The sequence below is a fragment of the Tasmannia lanceolata genome, unplaced genomic scaffold (assembly GCF_043159265.1).
Source record: "Tasmannia lanceolata isolate RefF3 unplaced genomic scaffold, GAP_Taslan_0.1 ptg000013l, whole genome shotgun sequence".
Classification (NCBI taxonomy): domain Eukaryota; kingdom Viridiplantae; phylum Streptophyta; class Magnoliopsida; order Canellales; family Winteraceae; genus Tasmannia; species Tasmannia lanceolata.
The window spans coordinates 38332664-38353080 of record NW_027518690.1 but is presented as its reverse complement, the minus strand read 5'-3'; the positions used below and the strand labels follow the sequence as shown (position 1 = coordinate 38353080).

The 20417-nt window shown below is 38.5% G+C and overlaps 1 protein-coding gene across 2 annotated transcripts in view; it reads right to left on the bottom strand.

Moving 5' to 3' along the window:
- Positions 1 to 20417, bottom strand: part of LOC143890059 (uncharacterized) — a 49810-nt gene that overhangs the window by 7801 nt on the left and 21592 nt on the right. For both annotated transcript variants that reach the window (XM_077394600.1, XM_077394601.1), the window contains exons 11-12: positions 16070 to 16179; positions 3998 to 4110 (exon numbers count right to left, since the gene is read on the bottom strand). In XM_077394600.1, the coding sequence (XP_077250715.1) occupies positions 3998 to 4110; positions 16070 to 16179 (223 nt within the window). The remainder of the gene's footprint in view (positions 1 to 3997; positions 4111 to 16069; positions 16180 to 20417) is intronic.

The window sequence follows — 20417 nt, the reverse complement described above, 5'->3', positions numbered from 1 at the left end:
CAAAACCCTAATCTATTACAATCTCCAACTCAAAACCTGATTCTCTTCCTCTTTGATACTCTCATTTCCTCACATCTAAACTCTGCAAGACCAAACCCCCTTTCACCTATCTTTCAAGATCCTAACTTCCTTCCAAATGGAAGAAATTGTATTCCAATATATCCCACATTCTACAAACCATAATTCCTCTCTCCTAGTCCCCTTTCTTCCTAACTTTAGTATCCATCCAAAAGAGGAAAAAAGCCCATTTCCAATATATCCTACATTCTAGAAACCATAATTCCTCCCTATCCCACTCTCCTTTTTTCCTAATCCTAATTCTCCAAAATAAAAGAAAGAAAATTTGCGAGGGTCGGGGGTAGAGAAACCACACTCCATCTCAAAATGGAATTGCGGAGAGAAATCAACACATTACTAAAGTTAGTATATCACCGATGTTTCACTCTGGTGCTCCTAAGCATCTTTGGGCAAAAGCCTTCCACATTGCTGCTCATGTCATTAATATGTCGCCCTCACCAAGGTTTTGAATTTCGACTGAAATCTGAAATTTCGGTCTGAAATTTTGGGTTTCGGTGGAGACCAAAACCGAAATCGGCAATACCTGAAACGTTCGTTTATGTCAGCCGAAATTTGAAAATTTCAGTCGAAATTTCGTTTATCCCGAAATTTCCTCCTAAATTTAAGGGATTTAACCCAAAAATCTTGTTTCAGCCGGTAATTTCGGTCGAAATTCTATAGGAGAAAAAACAGCTGTTAAATTGATTTCGTCGGATTTTGACCGAAATCTCGAAATTTCGGTTTCAGTGAGGACCGAAACGCATTCTGAAACCGAAATTTGAAACCATGGCCCTCACAGATGTCACCATTTCAGAAGATGACAAGAAAAATCCAAGACTATTTGTCCCTTCTCATGTGGTTGTTTATGCTATGTAAATGTTTCCAACACGAGCTGTAAGAAGCCCTCTTCAAAAGACTTCATGTGTGTCTTTGTTGACTATAGTTATGAACACAAGGGTTATCGATTTTACTTATTTTCTTCTTGCGAGTTTCTAATCTCATGCCATGTCACTTTTGATGCGCTTCATTTTTATGATCCTCCAACCATTGGACATGAGATTAAGGTAGAGTCAAATGCCATCATTCCTATGCCTCCTTCCATGTCACTTACAATGTCTACTAATATATAGGCCTAATGTAAGCTTATGAGAAGCACTATACTCGTCAGCATAAACACAAGCAATCTATTACCATGAACGTGCTAGCTAACACCATGGTTTTAAATTTCGGCTGAAATACCAAAATTTCAGATTTCGGTTGAGACCGAAACCAAAACCACCAAAATCCGAAATTTTGGCCAGAGTCCCAATTTCGGGAAAAAGTGATTTTTAAGTTTTTTTTTTTTTTTTTTTTTCCAAAATTTCAGTATTTCGGTTTCGGCTATGTCGACTGAACATTCGTCACCAACTGAACATTTGTCATCAGCAGCAGTTGTGAATCATAAAAATAGGTCAATACTATGCAAGAAGTAACTGCTCTACATATAAATGGGTGTATAAGATAAAATAGAAGTCTGATGGAACAGTAGAAAGATACAAAGATTGACTTGTTCCTAACCAACAACTCGTCCTATGATTATGAGAAAAGGTTCAGTCCTGTAGTCAAAGCCACCTCTATCAATTTTGAACTTAGTTAATATGTTTGGGTGGAAATTCAATCAAATGAATGCGAAAAATGCATTCAAACATGGACATCTCAAGGATGAATTCTACATGGAGCAACTATAAAGACTTAAGGAAGCAGAAAACAACATGTGTGAAAAACTGAAAACTTAAGAAGCTATTTATGGGCTAAAGCAAGCTCCTAGAGCTTGGTTTGGAAGCTTAAATCAAGATCTTCAGCTCATAAGATACAACAGAAGGGTATGTGACAATTCATTGGTTTATAAACACACGAGTTCAGAAACAATTCTCATACTAGTTATGTTGATGATATCATGATCATTGGAGGATATAATGCAAAATTTGATAAGCTAAATGGCAGGACTTAAGGAAATTTTCCCACTTTCTTTGTTTTAAAGTGGAAAGAACAAAGAAAGGGAAGACTTTAACTTAGAAAAAAAATACTATGGATCTATTTAGTAGGTTTTATATGTTGAACTACAAGCTTATTGCAACATTCGCAGCCTATAATAACAAGGCTAACAAACAAGATAGGGTAGAAGTGGAAGATCCCAAGATGTAAAATGATGGTCGGTGCACTTCAATATTTGACTATTACACAACCTGCATCACGTATGTAGTGAATCGGGTGTGAAAATCTATGCGTGATCCGAGACAAGAACACTTACAAGCTGCTAAGAGAATCATAAGGTATCTTAAAGGAACCTTGACACATGGCGTTTTACAAGGACTAGGTAAACAGAAAGAAGTATAGTTGGCCAAATTTTCATATGGTGATTGGGCAAGAGAACCTGATACGAAGAGATTAGTTAAAAGCTACTGTGTGGAATTGAATGACGGTCCAGTTTCATGGAGAAGTAAGAATGATGGCCTAGTTTCAGGGAGAAGTAAGAAACAACCATGGTTGCAAGATCTAATGCAGGAGGAGTTTATAGAGTCATGACTTCTACTACTGTAAAGATGATTAGGTTAAGATTACTACTTCATGAGATACATATGTTTAGAACAAGGTTTTAAATTTCGGTTTCGGTTTCGGCCACTGAAATTCGGGAAAAAAATGAATTACATTTTTAATTCGAAATTTCGGGTTTTGCGGATTTCAGTTTTGGTCCGAAATTTCGGTATTTGGTCTGAAATTTAAAACCTTGGTTTAGAAGATGACACGTAAAGTTGTACTGGTACAACCAAAGTGCGAGAGTTATCACAAAATCCAATGTTTTACACCAAAACGAAACAAAGAAATTGATTTTCACTTTGTCCGAGAAAGAGTAGAAAGTAGTGAGATGGTTCCACTCTTTATTCCAAGTAAAAGCAAGGTAGCTAACAACTTCACTAATGGTCTACAAGCTGACCATGTTCAAAGGCACAATACAGCTTGAGGGAGAGTGTTAGAAATAACACAAGTAAATTTTGTAGTATGGTGCATACACAAGCATCTTAGAGTGTGCCGCTTCATTAATAGAAGTCTTGTAACTATATAACTTAGAACTTTATATAAGGATGTGATGTGGTTGTACAGTTATGAAAACACAATACAATTGCCAGCCACACAAATTGTTAGGGTTCTCTCCTCTCTTTTCCACAAAAATCGTTCCTTCATTCTCACAGTCTTGCAAGATTTTTTAACACTCCCTCCCTCGCAACACACACATATATTATAGAAGAATATAAGAATTGACGGGTTTTATGGGATGGGGCCCTATGGCCCACATCTTTGTAATGTCATGTGTGAGAGAGTGAGTGTGCTTTATTCTTTTCTATCTAAAAGGCAAATTTGTCATTTTGTTTTCAACTTGGACATCTCATGAAAGTAATAAAATAAGATTCATGGGTTGGGTTTCTCCCAACCACACCATCTAATCTTCTTTTCTCTTTTTCTAACCATGGGTTCTCTTACTTTGACTACTTAAGCTTGATTTTATTATTATTATTATTATGTGTGTGTGTGAGCAGGCATTCCTCAAGCAAAGTATGTAAATAAAAAAAATCACAACTTCTGCAGGAGGGATAGATTCATTAGGACAACACATACTCAAGGAGCCATTGTTTGACAAATTATATGAAGAATTGTTTGATGTTTTCTTGAACTCAACATTCATTTTCACAGTAACAAGAAATCGATACATATTTTATGTTTCTACTTGTCTTTCTCTTAACAGTGCTGATGTTGCTTCACCTTGGCATTAACACTAGTAGATGACTAAAGATCAGAAGCAGGCATTGTCACTACTTCGGTTTTGCAGGATGAAAATAGATAATCTTATTATTAGAAACAAATAAAAAAGGGGAAAATATAGATACGAAGAGAAATAACTTACATTTACAGCTCGAGCAACATCTTCTGAAAATGGAGGAAATATGCCAGTCAATACTGCAGCCAGTGTGAGACCAAACACAACACACGTTGCAAGGATAATTGGTCTTTTTGAACCTATGCACAGATTGAATAAAATTATAACTCCAGTTGATCATTAAGGCCAATCTGTTTTATAATATAATCTGTGTAACAAGGACACTCCAGTTTTCAAAAAATTGCAATGCTGGAGGCCCAGACATTTATGTTGGTTACTTAAAGAGTCAACTATTAGGACAAAACATTAATGTCCATTAGTTTTTGGCAATAACTATACAATAACTATAGAGTTCTAACGAATTGCTGCTTATCAGGGGGTGTTTTATATTTTATTTTTGAGTGAAACTTACTTAGATCTAATAATTATTTAATAACATCTTCCAATATTATCATGTAATTGTGACAAGGACACGTGTATCTGTGTCTAAAGTTGTGCAATGAACACAATTTGAGAAGCGGAGAAGAGGCTCTGGTCATTCAAGCATGAGAAAAGAATATATTGTTATACAAATACAGTTGGGGCTCTAATAATTAACGGTCCATAATTTTATAATCTCTTATAACTTATTGCTCAAACTAGGAACCAACACTGTTCCTCTGCTGATAATTTATACTCTTATTTCTAATGCTTAAACAAAAAATCCAGTGATATACGATATAAGAGAATACATTCTGAGAAAATTTGTTCAAATTACACACGTTAACATTAATATTGTCCAAACTATATGCTGTATGGAAATACATAGAGTTGTGCTAGGGAAACCGGTTTTATGACTGAACGTAGAACCGAGCAAATCATAGCTCGTCACATTAATAGAAACCGATTGAGCTGGGTAATTTGGTAAATTACAAGGGGTAATGGAGAATGGAAGGAAAAAACAAAAGGAGAATGGAAGAAAGGGTATCTAGTTCCATTCCAAATCACGTGGAGAAAAGTGATTGTTGGGATTACATTCGGTTCCCTTCTCCGTTCCTATATCATTTTCTCTCACTTCCTATATCATTTTCCAAATACATATCATATGTAGGTACATAGGAAACACTTTTCAATCTTTTCAGTGGATTGTAGCAGTCATGGAATCTGACGTACCAGTGGCAACGACACCAAAAGCAGATGCTGGCAGGGAGATGCCAGCCTAGCAGTGGCAGTAGGAGGTCGCCGGTTTTTTTACTTGCAAGACATACATGAATGAAACCTAGTGTGCTAGAAATGTGGGCATGATAAGGACAAAGAGTTGGGTGAAAGAAGTGTCACGTGGCTAGGTGTAAGGGGTGGGATAAAGGACAACACCTATCTGAATATTAAGAGTCTCTAATGTAAGTGTGTGTGTGTGTGTGTGTGTGTGTGTGTGTGTGTGTGTATATATATATATATATATGAGGAAAGTGTTGGTGAGCTTAAGCGCCCAATCACATTGGGGCCTACTTTGTTAGGATGATCCAAAGCATTCATTTGAAAGGCCCTATCATAGATGGGGTGTGTACCAAAAATCAGCTCCATAGGATCATCCTAACCCATCCATTTGTGGAGGTCAAAATGGACAGACATTATTTGTCCACAAATCTGCCCATTTTTGTCCTCCACAAATGGAGGGGTTAGGATGATCCTATGGAGCTGATTTTTGGTACACACCCTATCTATGATAGGGCCTTGCAAATGAATGGTTTGGATCACCACAGAAAATGTGGGACCCATGTGATTGGGGCGCTTAAGCTCACCATAAGTTTGGTGAGCTTAAGCTCATCAACACTTTCCTCTATATATATATATATTTCCATCAGATTTGTATACACTAACGGTTAAGAGTGATTTTTGTATAAACATGTTGATCTCAACAGTACTATATAACCCTATGTGTCAAATGAAATTTTGATATATCCAAATAGTGATTTCCAACAGTAACCCATATTCTTAAGTATTAGATGAAATTTTGATATGCCAATTTAGCAAATTCGACAGTACTATATCCCTAAGTGTCAATGACATTTTGATATGAGTATTTAATAATTTCAACAGTTTTATTCACCCAAATTATCAACTAAGTTTGATAGACTTGGTTAATGATTCCGTCTGTCCTATGTATCAAGTAAATATGGATAATTACTTATTAGGGATGTCGTCAGTTCTAGGGTTATACTAAAAAGATAAAATGATTTTATCATATGTAGGTTGAAGGTCATCAGTTCCATGGGCAAATTAAGTGAAATGGTTCTGTTTATTTCATGTATAGTTACTTGGTTTTTTTTCATCAGCCCATGAACTATATAAGATTCACATAAGTACATTAATTAATTTTTGTACGCGTTTTCTCATCTTGTCAGTTCTAAGCAATTTTAGAAATCTTCTACTATGTATGTGATGTGCAAATAGATCTCATAGCATGGCTTTTATTTCGTGTGAGTTTAACCCCAAAATCTGAACAGCACTTTGGGTGTTTGCAACTTGTATTTTTGGCACAAAATCTGGACATCAGATAGGTGTGCAGAGTGTTGTTCTTGCTGCCCACAAAACAGGGCAGCAAAAGTAATTTGTGTGTGAGTGTGTTTTATGCCCCAAATCAGGGCAGCAAATGTAATGTTTTGAGTGTATTTTATGCCCCAAATCAGGGCAGCAGATATACTGTTTTAGTGTGGCTTTTCTGCCCTCTAGCAGGGCAGCAAAGATATTATTTTGTGTGTGGTCTTCAACTCTTCATGCCCCAAATCTGGGCAGAAATGGTACCATGTTGTATGGGGGGTTTGAACCCCAAAGCGAGGCAAATATGAACCTTGTGTGTGTGTTCTTTTATGACCCTTTTTCATAAACAAAAGAATTGACAAGTTAAACTCTATTCCTTTACTTCAGGATCCTTACACCTTTCTTCTTAGTGGAAACAAATTCTATCTTTCACACTCGCACGGTAAAAGGCAAGTGACAGCTTGACTCGCATACGTAATGCTTACAGTAATATTCTTGGTATTTACAGTACCTCGTGTTATAGTTACTAGTTTAATTCTCTCTCGTATACAATTGTTGATCGAATGATAGTCTTTTATTTAGTTATCAATTGCTTACAATCTCAAGTTTCTCTTCTTGATTAACTGTAAAGAATAAGTTGAGAAATGTAGTAATGAGTAAATATAATGATTCAAGTAACGTTCTTACAACACTAGTAAGGTGATTTGTGGAGAATCATAAACACATAATCATGCATGGGCACCTAGGAAAAAGGGGGAACTAGGGAGGTCGTTGACACCTACCTGGGACTTTAAGTCCAAAGCCAACCTGAGCAGTGTGTACAACCTTTTGTTGGCAATGCATCTGAAGGGATCCATCCCTGAAGCAGTTCGACAATTTAATTGCATCCCCTAATCTAAAACCAAAAACGTCCCTACCTAAAGACGGGTGGTAGGGGATTAGTCGTGCGGTCAAGGCCACGGGTAGGAAAGGAAAGGAAAGGAAAGAATTAGGGGAAAAAGCCCAACGGCCTTGGGGTTAGCCGTCTCATAATATTCATTGCATGCATACATCATTCACGATAACTTGCTTCCTTTTAGTAGTACATGTTAATTATTCCTCACCTATTCTTTAGATATATTTGTTGATATGTTAACTGTTTTAAGTTGTAAATTATTCAGATTACTCCACTTTATTGAAATCCATGAGTAGGATGTTAGTTCTATTGTTGAATGCCTAGAGTACTGAATGGTAAATACTCAATTGTATTATTGTTTTCTTTACTGTGCTGAAGCCGCTGTATAAACTTTGCTCTAACGTTGTTACATCTCAGGTTTTGTAGGTGGAGATGAAGGAGTCTTTGTTAATGGGGAGGCCTAGACTATGGGGAGTGCACGGCGGAGAGTTCGTGAATGATGGACTACATCATTCCTTAGAATAAGAAAGTTTTATTTTATTGTTTTAATAATTAGAGTGACAGTTTGAAACTGTATGTAACTCTTTAATGGTTTTGTGGTTTTGTTTTCTGTATGAACTTGAAAGTTAATTTGGCATAAGATGTTATGCATGAACTACTGTAGTTAATTTAAATTCTCTTTATGTTTAAAAAAAAAATTCCTTGTGTTTTTAGTTGTCTTCTTTGCTCGTAGCGACTCAACGGTATCGGATTGTTACAAATCTAAACAAAACTACAAGAGGGAAGATGATAGATGTGTTAGCATCAACCAGTCCATGACATCACACCAAAGGGGATCAAGGACTCGCACCCTGAGAGAAGATAAATATGCTAGTGTCACAATAGTCATACCAAAGGGAATCAATGCACAACAACTAAAGAGGATAGTTCTTGGAGACTGGGAGTAACACCAGCAAGACCAAAGGCATCACACCAATGGTTTCCCTAGGGCATCACATTGATGTGTGATCAAGGCATCACACCAAGATTTGTAGACACATCCACAATTTGCAAGGTTGCAAGAGAAATTCAGTGTTCATTTAACTCGTGCGTAACATTGTAAATACTTGACTACTTCATTCACTAATAGTTTTGAATTATTGATGGCATTTCAAGTCGTGGTGGTTGTTGATTATGCTTATATAATTTATTAGATGTGATTCTTGAGATTTGGGACATTTATAACATGCTTTATGCGACTCTTGGCAAACTCTAAGTAATGAATTAATGATTTATAATAGCTTAGCTTTAATTTTGGACTGCTCCGCATTCAAGTGATACTATGCTTGTTTTTCTTAATTGAACTAGTTGTTTAGGACAACTTTTAGCTTTTAAGAGAATACTTTTTAGGAATAAGTTTGAAAACTCGGACCCAAACCACACTGAGCCTGACTCCGGTTTGAAACTGTGAACCTTGCCCCTGATATATTTCCGCGAATGTAAATGTGTGGGAGATGAGAATTTTCATGGTGTCGGTGAAGTGTAAACCTTCACATCTGTTTAAGCATACAGGTGCAATTAGAAGCCTTTCTATAAAGTATAAACTAGGGTTGCAACTTGGGCCGGGTTTTACCCGGCCCGCATCAACCCGACCCGGAAAAGCGCAGGGCCGGGTTTATAGATCTCGGGTAAAGGGTAGGCCGGGTTTCACATTCCAAAACCCGGTTGATTCTCGGGTCGGGCCGGTTTTAAATGTGAAAAGCCCGACCCGAATTCTTACCCGAAGTGCATATACTTAAATTCTGCGTTTAAATTAAGGGTATTTTAGTCTTTTACAATGGGGGGCGTGGGGGCGTCTGTTAAGGGATGTTATGCAGTTACATCCCGTGCTAATGTAACTAAGTGGAGTAGTGAAAATATCTTCCCTTCTTACGAAGAAACCGCTAACTTTATGATACCACGCGACACGTGGAGTAAAATCTTCTGTACACATGTAAGTATCTTAATGAGAGCTATTAGGAAAACGGACATCCGTTTTCCTTAAAAAATGATGATTGGTGGGACGCGTGGACAAAAAGCCGATAAAGAGGATCAATTCGGCCAAATAGTTTCTTGTTCCACTAAAATTACCAACATATCTCCCTACGAGGACGGCTCAAGTCTCCTGTCATAGGTTTAGCAGCGGTGGTATTAATTTGAAAATTCAACCTTTAAATAGGGGTATTTTTTGTCATCGAAAAAGAGTTCCGTTTACGAAAATAGATTTATGTCCTACAAGGGCATGACCTTTAAATCATTCATTTGTTGGCCCCTGTCCTTTATAGGTCATGCCCTCCAAAACCATCTTTATTATATGACAATTAATCTTAGGCTTTGGTTTGTGGAGGCTTGTAAAAGGGTAAGATTTTTTAATGATGGTCTATATAAGGTGGGCCAGGGCAGCAAATCAATGGTTTAGATCATTCACATAGGTGGGCCGATTCTATTTTGTTGTGCTTAAATACAACACCATGTAGCATGTAAAATCTCTTGGTTTTACTTCCAAATTTATATAGGCTACTGATATTTGCATTGCCATGGGAAAAAAAAGGCAATGGTGGGAAAAAACCGGGCCCGACCCGACCCGAGATAGTTTCTCGGGTAGGGTAGGGTTTTAGAAAACCCGACCCGCCCGACCCGAGTTGCAACCCTAGTATAAACCACGAGAGCAGTTAGGAAGACACACCCGTGTCAGGGAACTTCCTAACAGCCCTCCCTATTATGCCACTTACCCACCAATGGATTAATGACCATTTTCAAATGACAAAAATGCCCTATATCTTTGATAAATGACAAATGTTACGTAGACATGGAAATATTGGGAGAGTTGTTTTTGGGACAATCCTAACCCAAACGTGTCATCGAATCGTTCCCCATGAACCATTATTATGCAATAGCAGAGGGTTTTTTACCAAAAAAACAAAAAAATTAAATCTCACAGTGATGCGCAACTACAGGCAGTCACCATTCTGTTGAATAACATGTGAGGGTAGTTTAGGTATTACTTGTATTTTAGACGGTATTGTAGTCATTGTACATTGGATTCCCTAATTGGGCCTATATATATACATCATTTACATGTGGAGCTCCCTAGTGGAGACTCTTCATCCTCTCCATTCCTTTTCTTCTTCCTCTCTTCTAACCCTAATCTCACTTCTAACATGGTATTAGAGCTTTAGGTTCAAAGATCCAAGGAAGAAGGAAAGAAGAAGAGTTTATCCTCACGTTCTCTCTCTAAGCATCCCTATCAATCGCGCATCCTTTTTTTTCTTTTCTTTTTTTGTTTTGTGCGTTGATGTCTCTCCCTCTTGCAAAATCCCTAAAATCTCTCTTATCAAATTCCTATTTTCTCTCCTCCCCACGCCATTTTTTTCATATTTGTGCGCAACTCATTCTCTCATATTTCTCCCTCGAGCTTTTTCGGCAACCCTATTCCCTGTTTACAGAATCCAAAAAATCTCTCCATTTTGCGATTATTAATCGCACACATCCCAAAAAAAATCTCTCCATCTGCGATTATTCTTAATCGCATGTGGGATTACCTCCTTACGTTGCGATTATAAAATGAAAGTACTACGACTTGCATGCTATTTTCTTCTTGTCTGCTATTACACAACTAGAAAATGCGATTAAAAAACAAAACAAAAATAATAATGCGATTACCATCTCTCTATTGCATTTCCTCTTACTCCTCTATTTTGCCTTTGCCTTTCCCAAAAAAAAAAGAAAAGAAAAGAAAAGAAAATCTCAGATTCTCTTGTTGTCTTCCCTAGATCTACTCCACAAAACCCCAAATCTCTCATTTTTTCTCTTTTGAATTCATTTGGCAAGAAATCTTCTTCCCAAAACCCTTTTGGCTCTCCACTCAAAACTCTGAATCTCAACTCACAATCCCAAATCCCCTTTTGGACCATATTTTCTCACCACCATCCCATTTGGCTTCCCCAAATGGCTCCCAATACACCCAAAACGCCCTCCAAATCTCTTTATTTTCTCTTTTCTTCAAGGCGCACACCAAGCGTTTGATGAAATGTCCGACAGAGGTGTGATGTCTTGTTTTATCTTCGACCCTTTGTCTTCTTCACCATTAACTCCATGTGTTATCAATATATCTACGTGTGATTCGTTGGAACATGAACTTTTATTTCTTTCCTCTATTGCTAGGAAAGAGGTTGAATGTATTGAATAGATATCTTGATTTTTTTAAGCCAATGATCTAATTAGAGGAATTATTGGGACTATAGTCTCGAATTTCTTAATAGTAGCATCTATTAGAAATAAATTCTCTAGTATTTGACCCCCCATGCACGCGAGCGCGGAGAGAGAGGTTAGTTTCACACTCCGGAAGGTTCGGTCCCTTGATCGAGGACCTCACTTGCACGCAAGTACACGAGCGCAAGGAGAGGTTTTGATTCCTTATTTGCTCCAGTCCCCTTATGAAACTTTCGTGATTGGGTTAGCCATTCACTTCACATGTTTCTAGCAATTCACATGGCATTATCAAATGATACAAGTCTTGGATAAGAATCTACAATGCACTAGAACGCCCTTGTTGACGATCCTTTACTCCGACAGCATCGAGGGTTCCTCGAACAATGTGATATCTTACACCAGGTAAATCCTTAACCCTTCCTCCTCTTACTAAGACTACAGAATGTTCTTGTAAATTATGGCCAATACCAGGAATCTATTCATATATATAAATAAGTACATAAATAAAAAATGATACAAAAAGGAAAACTCTGTTCAATTTTGAACAACCATACAGGTATCTTTTATGCATTGAATACGGCTCCGCAACGGAATTTCCTTTTCCCTTCCATCGAAGAAAGAGACAAATAGAATCCATCAGACCCAGATCATTGAATGATCCATTTACCATCCTTCCTTTTGGAGGAGTCAACAAATACTATCATGGTTCCGTTGCTTTGTATATTTATCTCGTCTGTGATTTAGCAATCCCAAAGTTTCTTTATGATCTGATCAAATAAGGAAAAAATTATATATATATTTTTTCATTTTCATGACCAACGACTCGATTGGGCTATAGATCCGGTTGGTGTATCATCATCCTTCATTGGACTCTACAGGCTTGATTTCCTACCTAAATAAACCGACTTTATTAATCCATAAGCAGGATCTATATAGACACATAGATCCACGGATCTATACATCTCGATCGGAAAAGAATTAATAGAAAAAGAAAGAATCGGAATTGATCGATCTCTGTTTACAAAAAACACAAGTCTCCGCAAAGTCGTAAGACCACGTATGGGGGCTTACGCCTGCTCAGTGCCGGAAGGTCAAGGAAGTTGGTGACCTAATAACATGGGAGCAGCTGAGGCATCCTAACAGACCGAGAGATTTGAACCTTGGTCCTACATGACCCGATCAATTCGATCAGGCACTCGCCACCGTGGCATTGGCGATCTGCTCTCCCAGGCTCCCGGTATTATTGGTAGTAGGCTATAAATAGCACGATAGCAAACAACAAAGAAAGCTAAGCACGCAGAGAGCAACATATAGCGCGAAAGAGTCGACTAATTCGGTATATTCCACATTCATAGGCATACCTGGCTGAGCTTTCGTTATTACAAGAGCCATTGAAGATAAGTAAAATATATCCTCTACCTACTCTGCGTGGGTGAAAATATAACATCCACCCGCGATGATGAAGGGTAGTCGTAGATCAGGGAGATTGGGATAGGAATAGAAGGGCAACTGACGATTATCGAGTAAGAAATTTACCCCACCTTTACACTATCCGCCTTTAAGTGATAGGGGGCTTTCCTTGCTTTCTCTGAAGAGGGGCCGTATCTTATTGGCGAAATTGAATACTTGAAATTCAACAGACCCTTTGTTTTTTTCTTTTTCTTCTTGCGGAATAACTGAGATAAATAAAAAATTGCGAATTTTTATTCACCTTACTATTTAATAACTCATAATCAGATCTTGTTAAATAAATATTTGCTACATGACAATTTAAAATAGACTTTCCAAGTACTTAAATATTATTTAATAATGATGAAAATGGTTGGCTAGATATAAAATAATAGCATCCCCTTCATATGATCCCATTATGTATATCTACATAACATATAGATACATTGACTTTCTATTTCAGATATAGATATCCGCCGATCATCTAGTGCCTTAGGGTGAAAGAGGGAGGGGTGAGTGATTCGGCATTATTTCACAGGCAAGTTCAGTCGGGATCCCTTAATTAAGAAAGAGGTCTTCCGACTGAACGATCGGCGGGGCATCGTTTACCTTCTCTCTCTATCTATAAGAAAGGCAGAAAGAAAAGTGAGGGCTAGCTATAATCCGCACCTCCACCCCTAGCCATAGAAACATCTCCCACAGTTTTGTTGCTTCCCCCCTAAGAAACGCACGTGCGAGTTCCCCTGCATACGGCTCAAGTGGCGAAGACCCTTTCTTTCGCGCTTGGTAAGCGCTTCGCTGTAGCCAAGCTTACTGCTAGCCTATCTTTGCTTCATTCGTAGGGTCAACCCATGACCTTTCAGAAAAAATAAATGGGTTCTTGGTTGGTTTCGCCATCCCACCCAATGAATCATTAGGATTCGTTTTTAATAGAATCTTATGCAGTTGTTCTGTCGTTCACGCATTGTTCCTTTCAAACAGCTTTCTCCGCTGCAAATTAAGCAGCTAGAAGTGTGCCTTACCATCTCCAACCTGATTAATGTCGGCCTTCGTATCGTCTATAGAGGATAGAGGCGTTTGCCAAGATGTCCGAGAGAGGTGTGGTGTCTTGTTTATCTTCGACCCTTTGTCTTCTTCTTCAAGGTGCACACCACGCGTTTGATAAAATGTCTAAGAGAGGTATCCTACCTTGAATGTCTTGTTTTTTTTAAGTATTTGACCTTCAACTTGAGGGGGAATGTTCCCATGTAGTTCTTTGTGTCTTTTCTTTTGAGGAAGTGTTGTCCTCTTTGTTGACTTCTCTTGTTGGGGAGTGTTAGTGTGGTCTTCTTGTTAGTATTGTCTTAGTATTGTCTTCTCAAGGGAGTGTTGTCTTGTTATCGTGTCTTGTTTTCATATCTCTTCACGTTGTCCGACTTTATGCCTTATCTCTTTGTGTTGTCTTGATATTGTCCTCATTGTCTTGTCATCTCCGGGCTCATGTAGTTTTGCCCGAGGGGGAGTGTTGTAGTGCTCCCTAGTCAGTCTTTGTCTTCTCGGTTTTATGCCTTGTCCCCTCTTTTCCGGGCGATGGCTTCCATATCCATCGTTGGTCGGCTCTCTTACAGGTGACAGTCTTTTTCCTTCGACCTCTCTTTTCCGGGGGATGGTTTCCCCATCGTTGGTCGGCTCTTTTTAGGCGACGATGTTCATGTCGTCGACCTTGTCTCCAGAAAATGGTTTCTCCATCGTTGGTTGGTTATATTCTCCCTCCTTTTCCAGGCGATGGCTTCCATCTCCATCGTTGGTCGGCTCTCTTACAGGCAACGGTCTTTTCCCGTCGACCTCTTTTTTCCGGGCGATGATTTCCCTATCGTTGGTCGGCTCTTTTCAGGCGACAATGTTCACGCCGTCGACCTAGTCTCCAGACGATGGTGTCCCCATCGCCGGTTGATTTATCTCTTCCCTTCTTTCTTCTTGTCTTCAAACGACGATGTTTATGCCGTCGGCCTTGTCACCAGACGATGGTTTCCCCATCGTTCGTTGGTTATCTTCTCTATCTCTTCTTCTCTTTAAGCGACAGTTTTCCCGCCGACCTTGTCTCTGATGGTTTCCCCATCGGTGGTTATCTTCTATTCGCTTAGTGCTACTTAGTTGGGGTTCTTGCTCGTGGTGCTTCGTCATTGCTCATGTGCACACCTTTGGTATGCCTTTTTTGCTCGATGGATCGTTGCTATTCCCCTGCCGAGGTGCACGAGTCGATCTTTCGTGGTTCCAGACTTATTTGCTGGGTTCTCATCCAGGGGGAGACCCGATTGTGACTACTCTTGCCATAATGCTACTTCAGGGGGAGCTGTTCCTTTTTTGTGGCGGCTGATCTGGACGACCATACTCTATAGTGGCCGTTATCTTTTGTTATGCTTTCCTTATGTATTCACCACACGAACTTGAGGATGAGTGTTATACCAAGATGGATGTGTGTATGAGCTTATTGTACCTTTTGTTGTATGGTCCCTTTTTGTTGTATTTTTAGCTGTTTGTTGTAGTTCATTGTAGCAAGCTGAAGTTTCATAGCATATACACTCCAGCTTGAGGGGGAGTGTTGAATAACATGTAAGGGTAGTTTAGGTATTACTTGTAGTTTAGAGGGTATTGTAGTCATTGTAATTGGGCCTACATATACATCATTTACATGAGGAGCTATTTAGTGGAGACTCTCCATCCTCTCCATTCCTCTTCTTCTTCCTCTCTTCTAACCCTAATCTCATTTCTAACACATTCAAAATGGGACATTTATGCCTATGTTAATATGGTGTTTACATAGCCACTCAAGGTGTAGAATTTAACATAAACCTCTCATATGCATATTATATGTGAGTGTGGAGAGATAGCAAACAGTATGAGCCATTGACTCATGTCAAAAAGAATTTACTATATGTACTGCAGATATCAACAATATAAATCGCTACGTAGAGGGATTTCAGTGGCTTGTGAGACTCAAGAAGCAAATGAGATAAAATAAGGACCTGGGAGATGAGCATATGAAAGAAGATAAACCAATGTAAGGCAAATAATTGCGCTCATAAATACAGCAACTATCATATTCCCGAACCACTCAGGTGTGCTACCAGGGTTCCTGTATAGAAATGCCAAGATGTTAGCAATTTGTTTTCTGAAGTGCCTTAAATCAAGTATAGTCGCAACTAAAATATAAGAAGAAAACATTCACTCATCACGAGGCACTAAGTCTATATACATCAGGGAACATGCCTAGAACATCAAAGGTCCTCTCATAAGTCATGACACAAAGGAGTGTGAATATCAATTCAATAAGTATTATAACATCATAATTTGCAGAGTTTTTATATGGTGCCCGACCGTCAAGTACCGTCAAAACGGTACCACCCTTGATATTTGATCCAACAGCAGCGCACTTTTTAAGATGCTGCTGTTGGATCAAATATCAAGAGTGGTACGTCAAACGTACCACCTTGATGGGACTTCACGGTCGGCCACCATATATTTTCTCTAATATGCATACTACTACTCATAACATAACATGGTAACATGCATACTATTACAAATATATAAAGTATTAAACAAGAACAAGAAAGGTATAAATTTCATCACATGTAACAAAGTTATAATATAATTATACATGGACATATAAACCAGTGGTGGTGGGCCACATGTTGTAGAGGTGTGCCCGAGTATTATGCCAACATGTGAAATAGTGACCCTACAATGGTGAATCGATATGATAAATAATTCCATTGTGATGAGATACAAGAGAGATGAAATAATGAAGTATTACAGAAGATCAAACTCACTAGCTTAATTAGTATAAGAAATACACGGATAATAAGTTCAAAACTATCTATCAAGTGACATTTTGCATTACACGGTGTACTCATGTCATGCATTCCATAGAACTTGCACTAGGTTAATGAAAAGTAACACATTAGGAAGTACTTGTCTTTGTTTATAAGAGATTCAACCGTTTGGTCATCAAGGAGCAAAAGAAAGGGTAAGATAAAAAGAAAGATCGATTGACAAATGTAGGTAGCCACCAAGAAGAGGGAATTCCTGAAAGGGTCCATCTTCTTGAGAGATAACACTCTTGAACCATGAGGCAATTGTCCGAGTGCATGATAGGGGGGCAACTATGCCTTGCTAATAGGGCTTTGTTGCGCCCTTAAGCGCCTTAATTGGATTTTGATGACAACGGTTTTGAGGAATCTTTGCAGAGTGGTCCCTCTGTTGCCAACACAACATTAGGGCCATCCCCTTCATTCTATGCTGAACCCGGCCCGGGCTGACTTTTTGGGAAGCCCGTTCCCCTATCTTAAGATTTTGATGACAACGGTTTTGAGGAATCTTTGCAGAGTGGTCCCTCTGTTGCCAACACAACATTAGGGCCGTCCCCTTCATTCTATGCTGAACCCGGCCCGGGCTGGCTTTTTGGGAAGCCCGTTCCCCTATCTTGGACCTGAGTCTCTCTATGGAAGGCCAACCAAGAAAAGGTTGCCAACTTTGCATTTTTTTTGTAACAACAACCTATCTTAAGACTTAAGCACTGCCATCACTAATCATCCATACAGAAAAGAAAGCAGCAAGCACTTGCCCCAACTAATAAGTTCAAATCAGAGCTCTATCAATCCTTTTGCCATTTACCGGAATTACGGATAATGGGATGAAGGGACTCTCCTTATAGGTGAAGATGGGAACCTTTGATTAGCAGGAGTGGAATGGATGTAGTGTATTGGTGTGGTTTTTTGGACTCACTGTGATACCATAGAGTGATTGGCTGATGTTCGCAGAATCTGTTATGTATGAGTCTAGACAATGAAATCGTCAGTACCAAATGATCAAGGGGAATCTCAATCTCCAACATCAATTTGCATACTAAAATGAATTTATGGAGTGAATTCATAAAATCTAGATACTTAAGAGCTGATAGACTCTAGCTGACAAAAAGCAAAGCAGGTGATTCCAAACAGTGGAAACTGGAAAGATATGCTTCAAATGAAAGAAGAGTGGGATCAGAGCAGCAAACGGTTCATTGGTAAAGGAAATATCGCCTTTTGGGCAGATAAATGGTTTGGAACTTCTCCCCCTACTAGTTATGTCATTAATATGGAGGGTCTCAATGTGAAGCTCAAAGTGAAAGATTTGATTGACAACACAGGTGATTGGAAATTATTAACTGTGGAGAACAATTTACCTCAAGCGATGATAAATGCTATTAAGGCCTTTATGGTTAATATTTCTAATAGGGATGATGAGTTGATTTGGTTTCTTAACAAATCTGGGTCTTTCTCCACAAAATCGGCATGGAATTTGGAGAGAAAAAAGGATTCTAAAAAAGATGGCCTAGCTTCATTTTTTAGGGGGGGACCTTCCGACCAAAATATGCTTCTTTATATGAAAGATTTTCATGAAAGCCGTCCTGATTGATTGATAGCAGGTTGAAGGATATTTTCATTCCAATTCCTTCCATGTGTACATGTTATGCAAGACTGAAGGAAGAGGACCTTGACGATGTGTTTATTGATAGTGATGTGGACAGAGCCATATGGAGTTATTTCACCACCTATCATGAAGTGCCTATGACTGAAAATCAAACTATAAATGCAAGGCTTATCCAACGGTTTGATTTATCAAGGAGAAAAATCAAGACATCCTTGGTATGCGTTAAAAATTATTCTTTCCCTCATTACCTAGGAAATGTGGAAGGAGTGATGATCTCGTCGCATGGAGAGTAAAGCCAAACCTTTAAATCTTATCATAAAAAAGGTTACGGCTTGGGGCAAGGATCCTGCTAGCTCCTTTACTCCGATGTCCAACTGCTCGCCGAGAGAAGTGGGGACCCTTAGTGATATATGCAGCACTCCCATGTAACTCAAGTAAAGTGGATAAAGCCAAGAAGTAATGAACTGAAATTGAATACTGATAGCACTTCCAAAGCAAATCCTGGTATATCTAGTGTGGAAGGAGTCGTAAGAATCCATAGTGTTAAGATTTTTATTTGCTTTTTATCATTATTATGTCATTGCTACTAACTTGCAGGCAGAGGCAAGAAGCATATTTGTTGGGGACCATCCTAGGGCTCGTTTCTATTTTTTTATTTTAAGTGTCATTTAGGTATTTTTTACGTCCCTTAAGTTATAGGAGGGTATCATGGCCCCAAGAATTTGATAAAAGTCTAGTTTGAGTCTCCCTTAATTAAATGCCTTGGGTAAGTTCATATAGCGCCCTCAAGTGTTCATTAAAATTCCCGATAGAGCCTAGGTTCACATCAATATAAGATGGCCTAAGGCACTGTAAAGGATTTGGGGCTCTCTAATATTTGGATTGAATCAGCCAGCAAAGTTTTGATTGACATTCTCATTGAGGAGAAGGATCCTCCTCGGTCCATCAAATATTATTGGAAGAAGCTTATTTCATTAATTTTCGAGCTAAAGCCAATAGTGTTACATCAATTTAGAGAAGCTAATCAGGTAGCTGACTCTTTAGTGAATTTTGCCCGTAAAGAGAAAGTTAACTGCACTTATTGGAAGTGGAATGACCTTCCCACTAGGGGAAGAGGTTCTCTTGTATGTGATTTTTTGGGCATTCCCAGTATGTTGTAAATAAACCTTTCTTCAGTTGTTTAGGTTTAGAGGTAAGGTGGTATGTCCCCCTCTTGTGTTTCCCCTAATGATTAATAAAATTTCAGGTGCCGCCCCGGGTTCCTAGATAAATTCCAGGTTTAAAAAAATCTCCAACAGCAATCTATAATTTCATGCCATCCCAATAGACTGATCCTACATTTTGGCTTCTGAGGTGGATTTCATTGGAACAGGCATATTAATAGTTTTTTTTAATGATAGGAATATCAATAGCTTCTAACAGGTATTTTGAGAATTTGCATGTAATATAACTACTAGTCTCCCTTTCCACTCCAAATTTCTGTATGAAACATAAATCTAAGAAAATAATTGGGTTGAATCCTCCATCTCTTATATAATGAATTAGGTTATAGAGGACACATATCCAGTGGTAGCCTAGATTCTAAGGGGCGCATATCTAATAACATGCTACTGAAATAAAACAGTGTTAAAAAGTCGGCCCTGGGGAAAATATATTTTTAATATGAAAACTTGTTTTTCTATGCTTTGTCTTGGCAACTTGAGTGACATTATGTGATACTTTTCAGTTAACAAGCCTATTAATAGATTTCATTGGGAAGCTACCAAGTTATAAATACAAGAGAATACTCAAATAAGATTGAGTATGATATCCTGAGTATGAAAACCTTAACTACTGATGTGAGACATGGCATTTAATGAGATAGATTACAGCATCCATGTTCCTAACATATAAAAAGGTTTC